Below are 19,518 nucleotides of genomic sequence, written 5' to 3' on the forward strand. Positions count from 1 at the left end.
AGAGTATTACTTTTTTTTTTGTATTATGGCCTCTTTATCTTTGTCTCAAATACTTCAACAAAGAAAGACCAATTTAGATTTTGAACAAGAACATTTTGAAAAATTCCAGGTAATATTGAATTAATCACGTGAAATAATATTACAATGTATATATACATTCTTTTAGTTTTTTCCATTTTCTTTATCGTTCTCATGGTCCTAGCGCTTTCTATATGTTATAGAAGTACAAATGGATTAATTAACTAAGAAAACAAATTTTACCTTTTCTTATTAAGATACTTTAGATATAATTTGTTTTAGCTTTACAATAATTGATGTTAAACAATGTTTTAAAGTATTTAATTAATTTATCTTGGTAAATTTAATGCAAAACACATTAAATTTTATTATGTTTTTATAAATTTAAAGATTAATATTGTATAAAGTGATTTATTTAATTTAAAAATTGTTGATATTTAATCATCATCATAAAATAATTATAATTGTTAATATAAATAATATATTTGTAATTCTTTAAAATGTTTAAATAAACAGTAAGTAATAATCAAAATTTTATATTGAAAAGAATTTTATTTTATTTGTTTTGTTTTTAAAACTAGCTTTGGAGATAGTTTATATCATTAAAATAACCATTTGTGTATCATTATAAATTATCAAGGCAAAAAATAAGCAAGAGAATATCAAAACTATTATGTGTTGTAATATCTTGATTATTATCAAATCTGCTAAAATTATTTTTGTTGATATTTTAAGCCACTAACATGTCTATTTTACCATTTAATGAGAAGCAAATTCATCAATTGGTAAGTTTGATTTTTTACTATGTACAAAACATTGTCTGAATATAAAAATTATTGATTTATAGTATCGTTTAAATGTAAAAATTATTTAAAACTTTTTATGACTAAATCAAATATATTGATTCTACTGTAGAGTACTAGCATCGCAAAAGCCGTAAATCCTTCTGAAACAAAAGTTAAAGAAAAACATGTGCGCAGTATCCTTTTTTATGTTATATAATATAGTAGAAAATATATATATTTATTAAAAATAATTTTCCTAAAATAAATAATAGTTGCCATTATTGGAACTTACCAAGAAAAAGGTGGTACTATTTTCTGGACTTATATTTTACGACAACAGTTACAAGAGAATCGAATTGTAGCATGGAAGTTTTGTCATGTTTTACATAAACTATTGCGTGAAGGTCATCCTGGTGTTATTTCTGATTCACAACATCATCGAGGAAAATTAGAAGATATTGGAAAATTATGGCAACATTTAAGGGAAGAATATGGTCGTTTAATACATTTTTATATACAATTATTAATAACTAAATTAGATTTTCATAAGCGTAATCCTCGTATGCCAGGAAATCTTCAAGTTACATCAGAAGAGCTTGAAACAATCGGAGAAAATGATATAAATGTTTAGTATGTATTCTCTTTATTAACTTAATAAAAGCTTACTTTTCATTATAAATGAAATTTGAAATAATTATAGTTTTCAAATGACTGTTGAGATGTTTGATTATATGGATGACATTCTTAATTTACAGCTAGCTGGTAAATATTTAATTTTTTTATTATTTTTATACTATCTAATGTAAATATATAGTAAATTCAATTTATTTCAATATAAAAATTTTCAGTATTTGGATCTCTTGATTTATCAAGATCTAATTCAATGACTCCATGTGGACAGTGTCGTCTTGCTCCATTAATTCCATGTGTTCTAGATGCATCTCAGTTATATGATTATTGCGTGAAAATGTTGTTTAAATTATATAATTACTTTAGCTGGTCATAGAGAACGATTTCTTAAGCAATTCCGTGATTTAAAATGCTTTTATAATACAGTTATGCATATGCATTATTTCAAACATTTAATAACTATACCAATATTACCAGAGGTAAAACGTTTTAATATTTATTTATAAATAATACAAAATAAATGATAGAGAAGTTAGATAAGATAAAAGTTTTCATTCTAAATATAAACATTATTTGATATTTACAGATTAAAATTTTTCAATTTAATTTTAAATTTCTTTTTATATAATAGAATCCTCCAAACTTTTTGATACAATCTGAATTAGGAACATATATAACGCCAGTAGTGGTATTGCCACCTGAAGAACCTATTGATACTGAAGGAACCTTAATTGATGCTTCAGATACTTCAGATATTAATTCATTATCAGATCAACCAGGCTTTGAGCACAATGGTTCAATCTCACCTGATGCTTTAGCAGAAAGGTTTTTAAATTCTATTTATTGCTTATTATTGTATTAAGCTTTTTCAATTTGTTAAATTACTTAATATGAGTCTATAGAGACAGTTTAATCGATCATTTTCATCATGAAAATTCAAGGCAACGACAAGAGATGCAACGCTTACTTACTGATCATCATCATATTGTTGGGGAGTTAAGAAATCGTATTTTGGAACTTGAATCAATACTTTCATCCAAGGTATTAATTTAATGAATTGATTTATTATTCTAATTAAAAAATTAATTGTATTGTTTTTAGAGAAATGAAATCCTTCAAGAGAAGCAATCTATTCAAGATTTATTAAAACAAAAAGAAGAAATATTATTACAATACAATACGACTGAAAGTATGTAAATATTAAAAAAAAAGATAAAGTATAAATAAAAGGTAAATATACTCCATTATTTTATAGCATTATTTATTTTTAGGAAGAAGTAAAATATGGGAAGAAAAATTTCAAAAACTTAAAGATGTATATTCTAAATTGAGAGAAGAACACATTAATTTAATTAGAAAAGTAACTACGTACCTTATATATTTAAATGTTTTGTTTGTATTTTTAACATTATTTATATTTTAGAAAGCAGAAGTCGATAAACAATTAGGAAATACGAAATTACAATTGGATCAGTTTGAAAGACGAACTCTTGAAGCTGAACAATGTCTTCAAGAACAAGTGCAAGGTCAGGCAACAATTAAACAAGAAACTCAACGTATTATGCAAGCACGAGCTGAGTTAGAAAATGTTAGAAAAGAGTTTGATGCTGCAAAAACTGAAAATTTGGTATTTTTCACTTAAATTATTTAAATAAAAATTCATTGGTTATTAAAAATTTACAATTTAAATCTAAAAACTTGCAGAGTCTCCTCGCTAAGATTGATTTTATTACATCCGAAAAAGCTGCTGTAGATGGAGAGTTACACGACTTAATATCTCAAAAAGATGAGTTAGAAATGAAGTTTACAAATTTGCAGATCGAAACTGAACACTCTCTTACACACGTAAAAGACGATTTCGATGCGATCTTATACGATTTACTTAGTAAGTCAATGATGCAGAAAAAAGAGACTAAAATAGAAGCATGCGCGCTTATGTATATTTAAATGGCACATAAAGTCTATTTAATTTAAAACGAAATGTTGCAGTATTATGTTTATCGGAGGCTGAATGTATTTTACAACATGCAATACATATGGTTGATAATCCAGCAGTTTCTGCAGTTACGTGTACTCCAGCTTATCTTATCAATATTATACAGCCTATGGATAAGACACTAAATAAGTTGAACACAGTATATAATAATTATATAGTTGATTCTTCTCAAAGTGGGCAATTAATATGCATAGCTCAATACACTGCATATACGCTTGCAACATATTTGGTACATACAAAGTTCGCTTTAAATACATCAAAAGATATTTCATTTGGAGATAGTAAGTATTTAGTACATTAATTTGTAATATAAATTTTATAATCATAAAATATATGTGTACTTTTATAAATATATATATATACATAAATGCGCGTATAAATAAAATATAAATAAATTTAAAGTTATGAAGTTAAAAACAAAACTTAAAATGATTTTATTTTTTTTCCAATTCAGTTATGAACTTTATAATAAACTTTCAAAATATATGTATTGAAAATACTTCATACAGTAGAACATTTATTCTTGTATTCCATGAAAAGTATAAATTCATTTTTAAACTTTCCAAACCCCTTTTAATTTATACATTTACTAATACAAAAAAAACTTCTTAAACTGCAAATCATTATGAAATCATTTATAAATGCTTTGAATGGTAAATCTTTAAAATTGTACTAGTTAGTATTACCATTTTGAAGTATTTAATCTTGTATATTATGTTATTTTTAAGAAAATATAGAATTAAATAGTTCATTAATTAACGTCAATTATTATAAAAACATAACAGATATATAATATAGATATTTGATATAGTAAATTGAATTTCACATATAAATGAAAATATTATTTAATAGGATTAACAGATGAATGTAAACAATTGGGATCTCAAAGTATAACTATGATGAATTACATCAAAGAAAAATCTGCATCTACCTCAGATCAAATTCAAGTTGTAAGAGGGCAATTAGAGAAAATTTCAAGTCTTGTAGATTCTTTGCCTAAAACACTAGGAAATACCGAAGTGATTGGCGATTTAGTAGAAAACGAATTAATGGATATGGATAATGCTATTGAAGATACTGCTTCAAGAATTCAAGTATGTATATTTTTATATCTGGTTAAATTATTCAAAAATATATTTTGAATTCAATCTATAAGAAATTGTAATACAAAATACATATATTTCACCTTAATGTATGTATCGGTAACAATGTATAGATAAAAAAAAATCGTTTAAAAAATCATTGAACTATATTTATATTACAGTAATATGGAATAATCCATCCTGAAAGTTTCTGTTTTTATTTTGATCCAATAAATATTAGTATTGTATTTTTATATTGTGTTTTTCTGACCATTATTGATTTCTGATATGTAATCAAATTATATAATAATAATTTGGTATAAAAAACAAAACATAATCTAAAATATTAAATATAAATATTTAAATAATTGAAAATAAAATTGCATTTAAATATTATAATTGAAGAAAAAAATTGATCTACATATATTTTTTTTATATATTTTATACATATATTTTAATAATATTTGAATTTTAAATTTACATATTTTTTATGAGTTAATTTAAATTCATTGATAATAGATAATGAAATATCTTTAATGAAATGTCTTTAATTATTTTATAAGTATTCTTTTTTATTTTATTCAATCATTTGTTTTAATAAAAACTTATATATTATACATTGAAATATTGTTATTATTCAATTTAAAACAATCAAAATTTGAAAAAGAATGTTTTAAAATGTTTTAAACACTGTATATTCACCTATGTAAGTTTTAAAATATTTAAAATAGCAAAAGAAATTAAAAAACAATCGGTGTTAATTTGCAAAGCATAAATATAAACGATAAAATTTGTCTTTGCGTAATATATAGTTTATATAAAAATAAATACTATGAATTTTCAATTAATTTACTTTTATTTCGTACTTAATCAATCTGAGAAGACATTTTTATATAAATTATAATTTTGAAATTAATCATAATTTAATAATTATTTAAAAATAAATTGAGTCTAATTAAAAAACGACTTTGAAGGAAACGATATCGATTGAAATATTGAATAAATTGTCATTTTAAAGACGTTATATTATATATTAAACTTTAAATAAAACTTAAATATAAATATTTAAAAATTTGATTTATCATATTAACTGTAAAACAAGGTCCTATAACATTGTGCTTAGATATAAGAATCAATTTATAATATTGATAATATTAATCATTTATGTATTGAAAAACTTTAGTATATATATTGACATTAGTCGTTTTTTTTATAATAATACGTAATTTAATAGCAAATTTGTTTTTAATTATCAAGTACTTTTAAAAAAGATGACGTGCAATTAATTCATAATTACAAATGTATTTATCTTTACATCATTAATGAGCATAAGACTTAAGATATATAGTATCTTAAACTAAAATATACTATCAAATAATTAAATTAAATTTTTTTGCTATTTTAAGAAGTAGAAAATTATGTGATACAATAAATAAGTTAGTAATATGAATAATAATAAATGAATTAATCGATTACGTAGTGGAAATATTATGTACATTTGAATCTTATTAAGTATTCATAATCATAGTAACAATAGAGATTAAAATTACAATTTTGAATATTTGTACCCTCCTAAATCTTCCTATAGTATATATTATAGTAAAAATACATTTACTAATGAATATACACTACATGGCCTTATTATTTTAATAGGAAATGTTAGATAAATCACGTGCTGCCGATTCTGGTGTGAAATTAGAAGTTAACAGTAAAATCCTAGATTCCTGCACTGAACTAATGCTAGCCATTAGACGTTTAGTAAAAAAATCTCGATTATTACAAATGGAAATTGTAGCACAAGGCAAAGGATCGGCTTCTACTACTGAATTTTATAAACGTAATTATGAATGGTCTGAAGGCTTAATTTCAGCAGCTAAAGCCATTGCAATGGGAGCAAATTTTTTACTGTACGTGTTTTTTAACAAAATCAATATTATTTCCTATTTTCATTACTTATTTTACCCTTATATTTAATTATTATATTGTACTAAAAGTATATTATAATAAAAAAAATACATATTTAAAAATTATGAGTTGATAAAACTGATGTTTATAAAACATTTGGAATATATTAAATATTATATTTCTTAAAATATTTTAAAAATTGTCTAAATATATATTAGTTAACATTTTATACTTCATTATACAAATAAATTACAAGAAAAGAAAAATATTGTTCACTATATTGAAACTATAGTTCGAAATTATTGTGATAGAATAAAGTTAACGATAAAAATAAAGTTCCAATTAAAAAATTAGTATAAAATAGAAGAATTAATTAAGTGTAAATATATATTTTAGAGAAGCTGCAGACAAAGTCGTTGCTGGAAATGGAAAATTGGAACAATTAATAGTAGCATCTCAAGGTATAGCAGCTTCTACAGCACAATTGGTCATTGCTAGTAGAGTTAAAGCTGAAAGAAGTAGCATCAATCTATCTGCTTTATCAGAAGCCTCTCGTTTGGTAACTCAAGCTACTGGAGGTGTAGTTGCAACAGTGAAAAGTTGTAATCAACTCGTTGAGGATAATGGTAACCTTTCTATATTATTTATCAAAAACTTAAGTTACAAATCTATAAGATTTGTATCCAATAATCCAAATATATAATAAAAAGTCTATTATGCATATATAATATATATGTTATCAAATATTAACAATTTATTAAATATGATAATTATAAATGTTCATAAAAGTAACATGTATTTTAATGAAAATTGAATTTGAAATTAACTAATATAAAGTCTTATGCTTTCTATATTGCAGAAGATTTAGATATTTCGGGACTAACTTTACATCAAGCAAAAAGATTAGAGATGGACGCTCAGATACACGTTTTGGAATTGGAGCAGGCATTAGAGACTGAACGATTAAAATTAGCTGCTTTGCGTCGCTATCATTATCGAATGGCTGGTGAAAACGAGAGTTAAAAGATTTTGTATTTTGAAAATTGTTTTTGACCTTGAGAAAACTAAATGCAAATAAAAATAGAAATAATCTGTAAATATTGGACAGGATTTTATAAATGATATATATTTTAATTTGTCGATTTAATTTAAATATAAATATATTAAATAATTTCTTGTTTATCTTCTTTCATATATTATCAATACTATTTTCATAAAATAAGTTTTAATCAGTATATTTCAAAATTACAAAATCACCATATTTTTCTTATTATATTCAATGTTGTCGAATAGATCAAGTTATATATTATTGTAGAAAAAAATACCATTGATTATTTGTCTATGTAATAGTAATTATTTATTACTAATAAACATTTTTCGAGTAAACGTGCAGATATTAATCATAAATCTATTTCATTTATAAAATTAGCCCTTACAATTTGATAAGTTCTTTAGAATTTATATATTTTTTTATATTAACTCAAAATTTATACATTATATGTAAAAAAAATAAGTAAATAAACTTTAAGTTTGAGCATAAAATATTCTGGAAAAATAAAATCGTAATCATAGGACTATTACATATTTAATATCATGATTAATACTACTGAAGTTGTGCCCCTAATAAAATAACTCTAAATTTTATTATTTCTAAATTTAATTTAAAAAAATTAATTTAATATTAATAGTTTTTTTTACAAAAAAGATATATCATGAAAAATATTTATTGCATTGTTAAACTTTATAAGTATTTTCATTTGTTTGTACAAATAATTTACTTCATTAAAAATAAAAATTTTCAGAGTTTTTTTTCCTATCAATAAAAAAATGTTTGTTTATATTTTTTATATTTATATTAAAATAATTTTATCATGATGATTATTTTAACTTAATAAAATACTAAATTAACTTAATAAAAAACTAAATTGAAATATTAATCAATGGAAAAATTACTAGTAAATTTAAAGTTACTAGTTAAAATAAAATTGAAACTTAATAAATTATATTTGAAAACATGTATCCTTTAGAATCAAATTTTTAATCTTAACAAAATAATGTCTCCATATTAATTACATTTTTTAAAATATTTTTAATAATATATTCGGGATATAATAAACAATAAATAATATAGTTTAATAAAATTTATTAAATTGATTAGAGTAAATTACATGTGCTATTGAAGAAATAATTTGTTACAAAAGTTTTGATGTTGCTAAATGATTACATATACTTGAATGTTAAAATAAAATATTACTTATTTTATACATTAATAATATTATGCAATATGTAATAAACTCAAAATTGCTACATAATAGTTTTATATATATACTAAATTGTATACTGACCACATGAATTTAATAATCAATATTCACTACTTTGGTAAGATATTATTAAAATAACTTTGCAAAAATATGAAATATAATTTATTTTATTTGGATTTCTATTCCGACATTAAATTTATATTATAAAAGACATTGTGTTTGTTTAATGAAAGTGATTAAATGTTATTAAAATATGATTATAAGAAATTCATGAAAGTAAATTTAATTGTACTAATTAAAGCATTAAATTTCATTGAAATTTAGAAAATATTTACACTTAATTTTTTAAAAAGTTTATTTTTATTTATTAATCGAAGTAATTATAATTGTTATAATATAATTATAGTTATGTATTTTATTTCATTTTAATGAAAAGTATTATGAAACATTAAGAAGATACATTTTATATTTTACTGCAATTTATAAAAAATATAAATCGATTAAAAAGAATACCATTGATACAAATAAATTTATTTCATTAATAATTTAGAAAATTTTTAATTTGTAAAAAAAAGAATATAATATTATGATAACTTTCTAGTTTTTAGTAGCATAATAATAAAACAACAAATTATGAAGTGATAAAAATATTAATGAAACAGTGACAAAGAATTGTAATCAATAACAAAGTAATTGAATATATCTTTTTTATATTTACTTATTCTTACCATTTCTTGATGTAAATAATTTTGATACTTTAATACAAATATATACTTGGTTATTAAAATATATTACACTGTATTAACAAATATTAAAGAAATTACATTTAGACAATATATAAAACAATTTCTTAGGAACTTCATTAAATTTAAAACAAAGATCACATTCAATTGGTCTTAAATGAAATGTATCTCATATAATTTAATCAAATATTCATAATAAATTATGTACTATATGAAAAGATAAAAACGTTTAAAATATTATCAATGCAATGTTTTACTAGTCTAATAGTGTTTTATAAAATTTTGATATATGAAAATTAGTTGATATTATTATAATGAGTATTGGTTTACGACAATATTCATGAAAATATGTATATGTATTTATATGCGTACATAAATAATGTTGTATATTATATTTGCATTTGTACATAGTTTTTTCATACAGATAAGATTGATCAATATATATTCATGCATTAAAAGTTAAAAGAATGTAAAAAAATTTTTATTAATTGCTTCCTTGAATCAAACTTATAAAGATGTTTTCACTTGGAGCTTTAACTATTATGAAATCAAAGTTTCTTAAAGGTTCTATCTAATTAACATTTACAATTTTATTACATTGCATCACAGATTTCAAGCTAAAACTTATAATGCACAATACGTAAAGAAAAAAGCTAATAAAAAATATGGAAGTTAATAAATTATTTAAAAACTATATAATTAATGGTTTTCACAGTCTAGTTATATTGTTTTAAGAATTGACAAAAGTTTTCATATTCAACACTCAGTATCCTCATTTATACATTTACATTTATACACGTAAAAATGCGTATTATCTTCATATCATTCTTAATGATTATGAATGATCGTTGATGCAATAATGATTCACTGTATTATCCAGTATAATTTTAAACATTCAGTTTCAAAGTATATGTTATTAAAAATTTTATTTTGTAACTATATACATAGATCTTGCACAGAATGTCTAATAAATTAGATTCAATTTTGGAAAAAATTTTTCTTTTTTTTTTAGATGCTCCACATCTTGCATTATTACTCTTCTCTCTCTCTCTCTCTCTCTCTCTCTCTTTCTCTTTGTTTTCTTACTCACTATGCTTTGCTTACAATTATCATTCATCAATGCAATCCATTTCGAAGAATGAACTTGGAATATAATTACACTATATTTTTCACGCTACTTAGCGTTCGTCTTGAATGTTCAAATTGCCATTTTTCTGTTTTAAGGTTATGCGTTCCTCTTATGTCTTCTCTGCGAGAATTTCGAGGAGAAGCCGCTTTAAGCTATCGAGACCTGTGAGGAAACCACAGTCTGGACCTTGGTGTACCGCAGAGTTAGGATTAGAGGCAACTGCTGCTTTGGCAACCACCGTTGCGTGGTTACGACTGAAGGTTGTATGAGCAAAATCAATCATACGTACATCAACTATAGAATCGTCGAGAGTTGCTGACAGAAGTGCTGGAGTAACAGTTGCACCAGAGGTTGTTTTGACCTTAAGTCGTTTGGAGAAATTCGTGCACACGTTTTCATCCTCCTCACCTTCCTCTTCTTCTTCCTCCTCCTCCGCCTCTTCCTCCTCCTCCTCCTCCTCCTCCTCCGCCTCCTCCTCCTCCTCTTCCTCATCATCATCTTTGACAGATTTGTTATAAAGCCTAAGTCGATGTCTATGATGTACCTGACAATTTCGCCTCAGCCGACATTTAGTACCAATTGAAACAAGACTTAAATCCAGGTCAGAACTTGTATCTTCTGAATGAACAAGAGTGTGCTGGTTACAACAATACTCATCAACACTGCTACTGTTACTGCTACTGCTACCGCTGCTACTGTTTCCATACAATATCCAGTTATTTGTGGGTTGACTACTTATAAGCCCATGGGTCGGTGGATGCTCCATGAAAACTGTTTCTTCATTGACAGGGTAAAAGCCAGTAGACTGATTAGCGCCACGTGCGGCTGCCTCTCCAAACCCTCGATGCAAGGCTACACGACTAACCTCATCTTGCACTAGCAGGCTGTAATCTGCTGTGTTGTTGCTTGAATCCACATCATAGCAGCAAGTATCAGAACCGTGTGATGTCACAACTACTTTCTGCATAAAGCTTACATTTGCAGCCTTATCTGTGTGCAGGGCCACTGCATGACGTTGGCTCGAATAGTCATTTATTTGATAACCTTCGTAGACCACTAGAAGAGAGCTACAAAAGAAGGATTGACACGAAATGAACTAGAATGTCTATGTCCATTGCAATTACAATAAAAAAATGCTGATAATAAAGAAACCTGTAGAAAAAAATAAATTAAACTTTCAAACTTTATTAATTGAAGAGTAAGGCCTTCATATAATGATATATATATATATATATATATATAATTGTATTATTAAGTCTTGTAAAATAATACAAAACACACTATATAAAATTAAATTAGAAATTGATATTTTATTGTGCACTTGTAATATTTTTGAAGTAATTAAATTAAATTCATATTATTGACAGAATATATATGTAACTTACATTGGTCAAAATTAGTAAGAAAGAAAATTGATTCTTAAATATATTGAACTTCAATGATTGCGTTACATATTTTCACTTACCTTTGCATTGTTTAGAATTTATTGTTGAAAAGATAAAAAGCGATAAGTAAACAAATAAGATAATGTAAGATGTTTCAAATTTACAATTTTACAAATACTTTTTACAGAATATTTAATTTGTTAATAATTTCATTCCTATAGGTATTCTTAACTCTTATCACTGTAATTAATTATCAATAATTAATTGTGATATTGTATTACCAATAGAAATGAACTTTTATCTAATTCATCAAATCTCGAAATAAAGATTTTTATATTTCTAAATATTAAATTACAATATTGACCATTATTTTTATATAAAATGGTTATTATTTATACAAATTTATATTGAAAATATTGCTTAATAATTTAAATAATAAGATAAGATAAATAAGATAATGTTATAAACTTTTTATTAATTATATCATATCATTATTTTTATGATAACATTAATACTGTATATTATTTTTAAGAAAAAACTTTACACAATTTGCTTTGAAAATAGTATATTATTTACCCAAATCAATCATTATGCGAAAAACTTTAAACATATGTTAAGAAAAAATAAATAAAAATTTACCAAGAATAAAAACGGTAGCTACTCTGTCTTTCGATAGCGCGTCTCAGCTGTTCTAATCTTGTGATTACTCGTTGAATAACAAACGTTCTCAAACAAAAACCATTATGAAAGAATCTATATAGTGCTGCTTTGAAGCCCTCTTCGTTTAACTCCCTTCCGTAATACTTATCTCGCTTTATATAATGATTCGTGTCGGCTTGATACACCTAATACGATCAAAAAATGAAAGAATCGGCTCCAAGATAAATTGATTTATAAATCTAGCAACAACAAACCTGCATGCCACAAAGACGAACACCAAGTGACGCAGACGTACTTGCAGCACATTTGGCGATTTGCTTGCTGCGTTTCTCTGCTGAAGCATCATCCCCATGCTGTCTGGTGCCCATCTTCAAGTCCAGTATGCATGGTTGCGTATATCTCGACGTTATATTCTCAAGTAGTAAAAAATCTATTTACGCTATTAAGGAAACGAGATCTAACATATATTTTATTTGACGTCTTTATTAGTAATATAATAAATTTAATTGGTTATTTTAAAAGGATACATTGTTTGTTCGTCGAAGAATCTAAATGCGCTCCAATTTTGAGTACATCTACAGAATTATTTTTTTTGTGAATCTTCATTCTAACAGAAAATACAAATTAAAGTATCTTAAGTAATAAATCAAAAGAAACGAACTTATTATATATTTTGTTAGCAATAATTACCTCAAAACATCATCTCTTTTTCGTTTAGTCGAACTTTTACCTGCTCGAACTTCTTGATCATGAAAACTTGGACTGTAACGTTTTTCAAGTTTGACCTCGCCACTGCTTGAAGCCTGCATAACACCTGGAACACCAGTAATAAGGATGAGCACGCATGATCTGCAGAACAAAGTTGTATAGTAGGTAAGTCGCAAACGACTCTGTCTACACTCGATTGTAAATTTCTTATCAATCAAACCGAAACGCGTTTAAATTCTATACACATGTATATATATTAGTATATATATTTTTAAATTAAATAAAAGGCTGCATTCCAGACAAAACGTAAAAGCAATTGTTACACAAAATGACGATTAATCAATCAATCCCCAATTATTTGCATCCTTACCCCTGCTCTATGAAATATAAAGTATATAAATAAAAGTTACATATCTAATATCATTACTAAGTTAGAAAATAAAAAATGTTCAAACTTTTAAAGAAAAATAGTATATCAAAACGTCATTCAATTAGCCATAAAAATTCAAATTGATGAATATGTGTATGCTTCACTTGAATTTTTCGACATACAACATACAAATTAATGAATTTGTTACCTCCAAAAAATTTTAGTTTGTTTATTTCATTTTTATTAACTTTTGAATCTTGAACTAGAATTGTTCTCATTGTGGGCGACATCTTTAATATCAAATTAAACAAATTTAATGAATAACAAATATATAAGATTTTAATAAATAAGTTACTAGGTATATTTATAAAATAAATAAAATAAAATAAAAATAAATGTAAAATAAATAAAATTAAATAAAAGTTTCCATACAGAAGAAAATGATGATGCAAATGCAATTACGGCAATTTGTAGACGACGAATACATCATCCGTAATCGTACATAAATTTGTGTAACAACTAGTAAACTAATTTTGACTGAAATAACATTACATGTACAGATAACAGGCAATCTTTTTATCGTAAATCTCGCCTGAGATCGAGAACAATTCTGATATATATGTCAGTTCGAAGAGCTTTCACCTTCGAGCGGAATATATTGATGATCAGCAACAAAATACAAACCCCGAGCATTGGCCAAGGAGAAGCAAATGGAATGTGTTCAGGGCACTAGTGAGTCTGCGAGCAGGCCATGCCTTGATTCCCAGACACGTATCCTTGTGACTTATTGGCTCTGGGGATACTTGAAAGAAAAGGTTGTTTTTCTAGACAATCATCAAACATAGCGCGATTTGATGCATTCATTGTTCATTATTTTGACTTATCGCGTTCCCCAATGAAGTGAGCACAATCCCCTCGGTCGTTGATAAACCTAATTACCTAATAATACGCGATCAATAGACGATTATCTCCGGTATTACTTAATTTTGATGAGGGATAAGAATTTCCTGTTCTCTTAACCGAACTTATACGCGTATCAGACATACCCCGTTCTACCAATTTCAATTTCGCTAGCCGATCATTCAATCAACCATCGCGACATGACGCTTTACAAATTTAAATATCATCGTAAAAAATTTCATTATGGTGAGTAATCGGTAAAAGCCTTGAATTACGTACCTGTAAAATTAATTCAAAAGAAATCGGCTGTACGGAAGGCTCTTAATAAAAAAAAGTCAAAAATCAAAATCTCCTCTGTTGAAAGTCCAACTATTTCTTTAAATTTTTTATTTTGTGGTAGTATACTCAATTGTTCGATCGTCCGATCGTTCAGGTATTCGATCGTGCAGCACGAAAAGTATATTTCCACGGCAATTTCAATTTTCTGCATATCAAGTTATCATGACTTATTTTATAAATTTTAAGTACACAATTCAAGTTAAAAATCTCTGGTATACAATTATTAATAAGTTTTCTCATTTATCTTTTTCTTTAACAAATAACCATACAATACTACTTACCATCACATTTGATTTAAAAACTAAAAATTTATTTATAAACATTTTAATTTTTAATTTTAATTCAAATTAGTTTCAAAAGATTTTTGTTTTTATTGTCGTCAAACCGATTCGATAAATGTAGATGTTAAATAACAACATTCTTATCCTCTTGCAATATTGATGAGCCAACATATTAAACCAATAATGTTAATTATAAAATGTAATATTCACATAACATATTTTAAAATAAATTGCACGCTGTATTAAATCTATCGTACGAAGTTATTTACAATATAATATATTAATATCGATACAATTATCAGTTAAAAAAAATCTGATATAAATTTAATTATCTAAGTATGTAAATAAATTGGAGCATTGACTCATACAAAATATGTCGATAGAAAGATTTGCCGATTAATCAATAAAGTTTTTATTAAAGATAAAAAGCTATAACACATAAATCCCAATATAACAGCTATGATTTATTCAATTAATACGTTTTAATTCACCAGTGATGCTTTAAATAAAGACAATAATAACATTTATTAAGCATCTAATTCGATAATAAAAATTAGAAAAATTGAATTTACAATTGTATAAATATTGATGATAAAAAAAATATAAAAATATTTTTGAATTTGTTACAGTGGGATAGCAGTTATCAATGCTTATCATTCTCTATTTTATTTTATTACTTCTGTTTGTTTCATTATCATTGTTTTATAATGCATTTAAATGAAATGAAAAAATAATATAAAATAAGAAAATTTATAAGGAAATATTTGATAAATATAATTAAAATTTTCTCTTTCAAATATTTGTATATATTTGTATTGACTAATTATACTTGTAAACAAAATTGTTGACTAAAAAATAAAAATAAAAAATGGGTAAAAAACAAAGACTGGGGTAAAAATAGTTCAGTCTCGCAGAACATAAATTTAATAAACAGTAAAAACAAATAATCTTACAAAAAGTACAAGTTACTGATAAAACATAAGCAAGAGCATTTAGTGGTTCATAAAGTATCTAAACATCTTGTTGATAAATTAATGTTAGAGAATTAGCTTACCTTTAAATTTAGGGACAAACATTTGTATATCTTGTGGAATGTTTCTGTAAAAGTCGAGTTCCCTGCAGTTCAGTGGCTTGCAAATTGTGTTCTGGTTAAGCAGCAACAACCGCGTATGACCTCCGACCTGGCACAAAAAGAGTAAGAAAAAAAAGGAGAAAAAAGGAAAAGAATGAAAACGAACTGCAAGTTGAGATGACGTACTACATAAGGCACGCGCATTCATACTCAAGTCGCCTTATAGGCCTTCTCGACTCTCATGGCTCGAAGCAGACGACAAAGAGGCGTCGCGCAACCGTCGTCTATAGTTTAACATCCCGTGCGCGCATGCGATACGTATAACTACACATACGCTGCGAAAATGTATGAAATATATTCACGCTCGACTATAGAAGTTTTTAAACAAATTTCAATACTTGCATTGGAAAACACATTTTCAAAAGCGCAAGTGATCGATAATGAAAAAAATCTCGCCTCTCTCTCGCTGACAGATAAGCTCGTACAGACATGCACAGATCTGGGCGAGTCGGTTGACTCACCTGGTTATTGAGTGGATGTAAGGCAACTTCCTCATCGTGATCCTGACTCAAGGACGTGGCTACAGACGAGGTGGTATCGGCGCTGTGGCACTGCGTGTCAGCCTCTCCCATACCCCAAGTCCCCGTCGCATATACCATGCCAGTATTCACGAATCTTTTACAGGAAAATACCTGTGCTTGTTACTCAATGTGCTATGCGTGATATTCTGACCCTGTTCGTACAATTTCTTTATTTCTGACGAAAGCTTTTTTTTTAACGACGTCTTCTCGATTCTCCAACAGGTTGACTTCTTAAAAGTTTGTGATTTTTTTACTTGTCTCTTCTTCTGCACCGAGTTGGCGAGATTCAGACGTTAAATCTATCGTTGGATCAATTTCTTGGTAATGCGCATATTATTATGCTCTGACTCGAATTTTATATTCTAAGTAGGGGCACATGCATGTATGATTGAGCGAAAAACATATAATAAATGCACGTAGATAGCGCCTCCTGTCCCCTCCCACCCAACCAAACCTTATCGGATCAGCTGTGGAGTGGGTGGGATAATCAATCAATGGAATGTACCAAAGGGGCATGTAAATTTGTGCGTTAATTGCAAATTTTATTGGGACTGCACGTTGAAACTGCGACTTACGTTATTTTCCTGACAAGAACACTTTCAGTTATCCTTTGATTCATCAACAATCGATTCTGCGATATGAAATAGGCAACATCGACTGTTAAAATTGCTAATGAGTGATTAAGCTCGTCGTTTCTGACTTCTTGGCAACGAGTCTACTCCATATAGTCGATGCTTATATAGCAGTCTAAGCAATTGTAAAAAAGCGTATGGATCACCTAATGCGTATTATACTACTACTGCTTCTCCTGACACTCGATGATTAAATGGCTGCTCGTGACCTACTATTGATTTTACCATCGATAGCTATTATAGCTGCTCGTCTCAATCTACAGTAACTTCATTGCAATCGCGCTCAATGTTCTCAATGTGTCTGATTAGATATCTAATCATGACATAAGCCAATGTTTACCCGTCACAACTATTTGAGCCAATGATGCTGTTTGTGTAAGCTAATAAAGGCAGTGCACTGTATTGTACTATCATGCTCATGCACTTGTGGGGCTGCGCGTGCTACAACAGCTGCGACGTTGCCACATCTTAACAGTATACAATTCGAATTTTAATAACTTTTCTCATTTAAACGTCTATGTTTTGTATTACTTTTATCAGTTTTTTAACTTTTTCGAATATTTGTCAAATTACTTTTTTATGTAATTTGATTAAAAGTTAAAATATTACGAAACATGATTTTATATTTTTTCACTCAACATTGTAGTATTAACATCAATATGATTTGTTTGACATTTGGAACTGACTTCTTTATGCCTATAAAGGGCATCAAAGGCCGTGACTGTAAGTCAAAGTATTTAAGGTACTAAAATTATAAAAGTAATACGTAAATTTTTTTATTTCAATATCTATTTTACAAATCTTTATCCCATATTTATATTACTTTGGATGATTTCCTTTTTATTAATAAATCCAAAGTAATTTAATCTTTACTGCTATTATATATTAAACCTATTATATATTAAATGTTATAAATATATAAAGAATATACAAAGAAAAATTGCAAATTGTATTTATTTTTATTAATAGAAATTATTTATTAATATTTAGGAAAAGCATTGTTCTCTAAACATAATGCCAGATAAAAATATTATTTTTTTTAACATTAAAAAAAATTAATATCTAAATCTATACACCAACGTTTATGAAACGACACAAGATGCAGAAACTTATCCTAAATCAATGGTATATAAACAAAATTCTTTATATGTTTTAAAATTTTCATTCATGGAGATCATTTACATTATGATAAATCATAGATTAAATATTAGAAAATTAGAACATCTGAAAAATGTCTATATTTTAAAATTGTACTACTTTTATTAAATTGTATAATTAATTTTTTTAATCCATATTTGAAAAATTAATTTTTAATTTGTTGTATAGGTAACATTTATTAAAAGATTATGTATTACAATATATTTCTTTCAATATACTGCTGATATAATACCAATAGTTAAATAATTGCTAAAAGAGTAAAAGTAACAAAAGTAATTTTGTTTTTGTTGTAAAATTGATTGTAACGCTGCACTCTGGTATTAATATAAAAATATAGAAATAAATATAAATAAATATTACTTGTATTACCTGTGAGTGTCATATAAATGGTATAAAGAAATTTGCTCAGTAGCTTCTTTTTAGACCTTTTAAATTTATGGTTTGGTCCTAATTTTGTAGTTTGGTATATAGTCAAATCACTGAGAAAATACTAATTTTTTAAAATTTTTTCTAATTATATAACTGGAATTCAGCAAATTTACTTATATGTAAAGATAATTAAAAATTCATATATGATAACAATAAAATGTTAAAAATAATAAATAATAAATTTATGACATTTTATTGAGTTTATTCTTTGCTTTGTTTATTTATTTTTCACATTGATTCATATATTAATTTACAAGAATTACTATTAATAAATTAATTATTCTAATTATTCTAATTATTAATCCTTTATAATGATCAACAATTCATATATATCTATTTTTTAAATAAATAAAACATCAATCCTTTTATTTTTATCAATTTTAATTAATAAATTGATTCTTTACATAATTTTAATTATTACAAAAAATAGATCTATAATAAGATTTAATAAGTA

At 25.7% G+C, this 19,518-nt stretch overlaps 2 protein-coding genes across 2 annotated transcripts; one reads left to right on the plus strand and one right to left on the minus strand.

Annotated features, from left to right (window-relative positions):
* Positions 1-7,506, plus strand: Hip1 (Huntingtin interacting protein 1). Its single transcript, XM_011505474.1, is given in 18 exon segments — positions 1-109; positions 600-803; positions 934-997; positions 1,076-1,433; positions 1,504-1,565; positions 1,652-1,790; positions 1,792-1,912; positions 2,065-2,258; positions 2,336-2,474; positions 2,535-2,622; positions 2,705-2,793; positions 2,857-3,060; positions 3,138-3,318; positions 3,423-3,710; positions 4,282-4,523; positions 6,165-6,418; positions 6,813-7,042; positions 7,276-7,506. Coding segments are annotated over 17 exon segments (2,859 nt in total). The 5' UTR covers positions 1-109; positions 600-761; the 3' UTR covers positions 7,440-7,506.
* Positions 7,507-10,658: 3,152 nt separating this feature from the next.
* Positions 10,659-17,945, minus strand: LOC105366882 (Inositol hexakisphosphate kinase). The gene is made up of 8 exons (XM_011505478.1): positions 16,786-17,945; positions 16,247-16,373; positions 13,285-13,408; positions 13,122-13,201; positions 12,849-13,024; positions 12,574-12,779; positions 11,002-11,616; positions 10,659-10,803 (listed from the first exon to the last, which is right to left on the minus strand). Exons 1-8 carry the CDS (start codon positions 16,921-16,923, stop codon positions 10,659-10,661), a joined length of 1,611 nt encoding a protein of 536 aa, XP_011503780.1. The 5' UTR covers positions 16,924-17,945.
* Between the last annotated feature and the right edge of the window lie 1,573 nt (positions 17,946-19,518).

The sequence above is a fragment of the Ceratosolen solmsi genome, unplaced genomic scaffold, assembly GCF_000503995.2.
Source record: "Ceratosolen solmsi marchali unplaced genomic scaffold, CerSol_1.0 scaffold80, whole genome shotgun sequence".
Taxonomy (NCBI): Eukaryota; Metazoa; Arthropoda; class Insecta; order Hymenoptera; family Agaonidae; genus Ceratosolen; species Ceratosolen solmsi.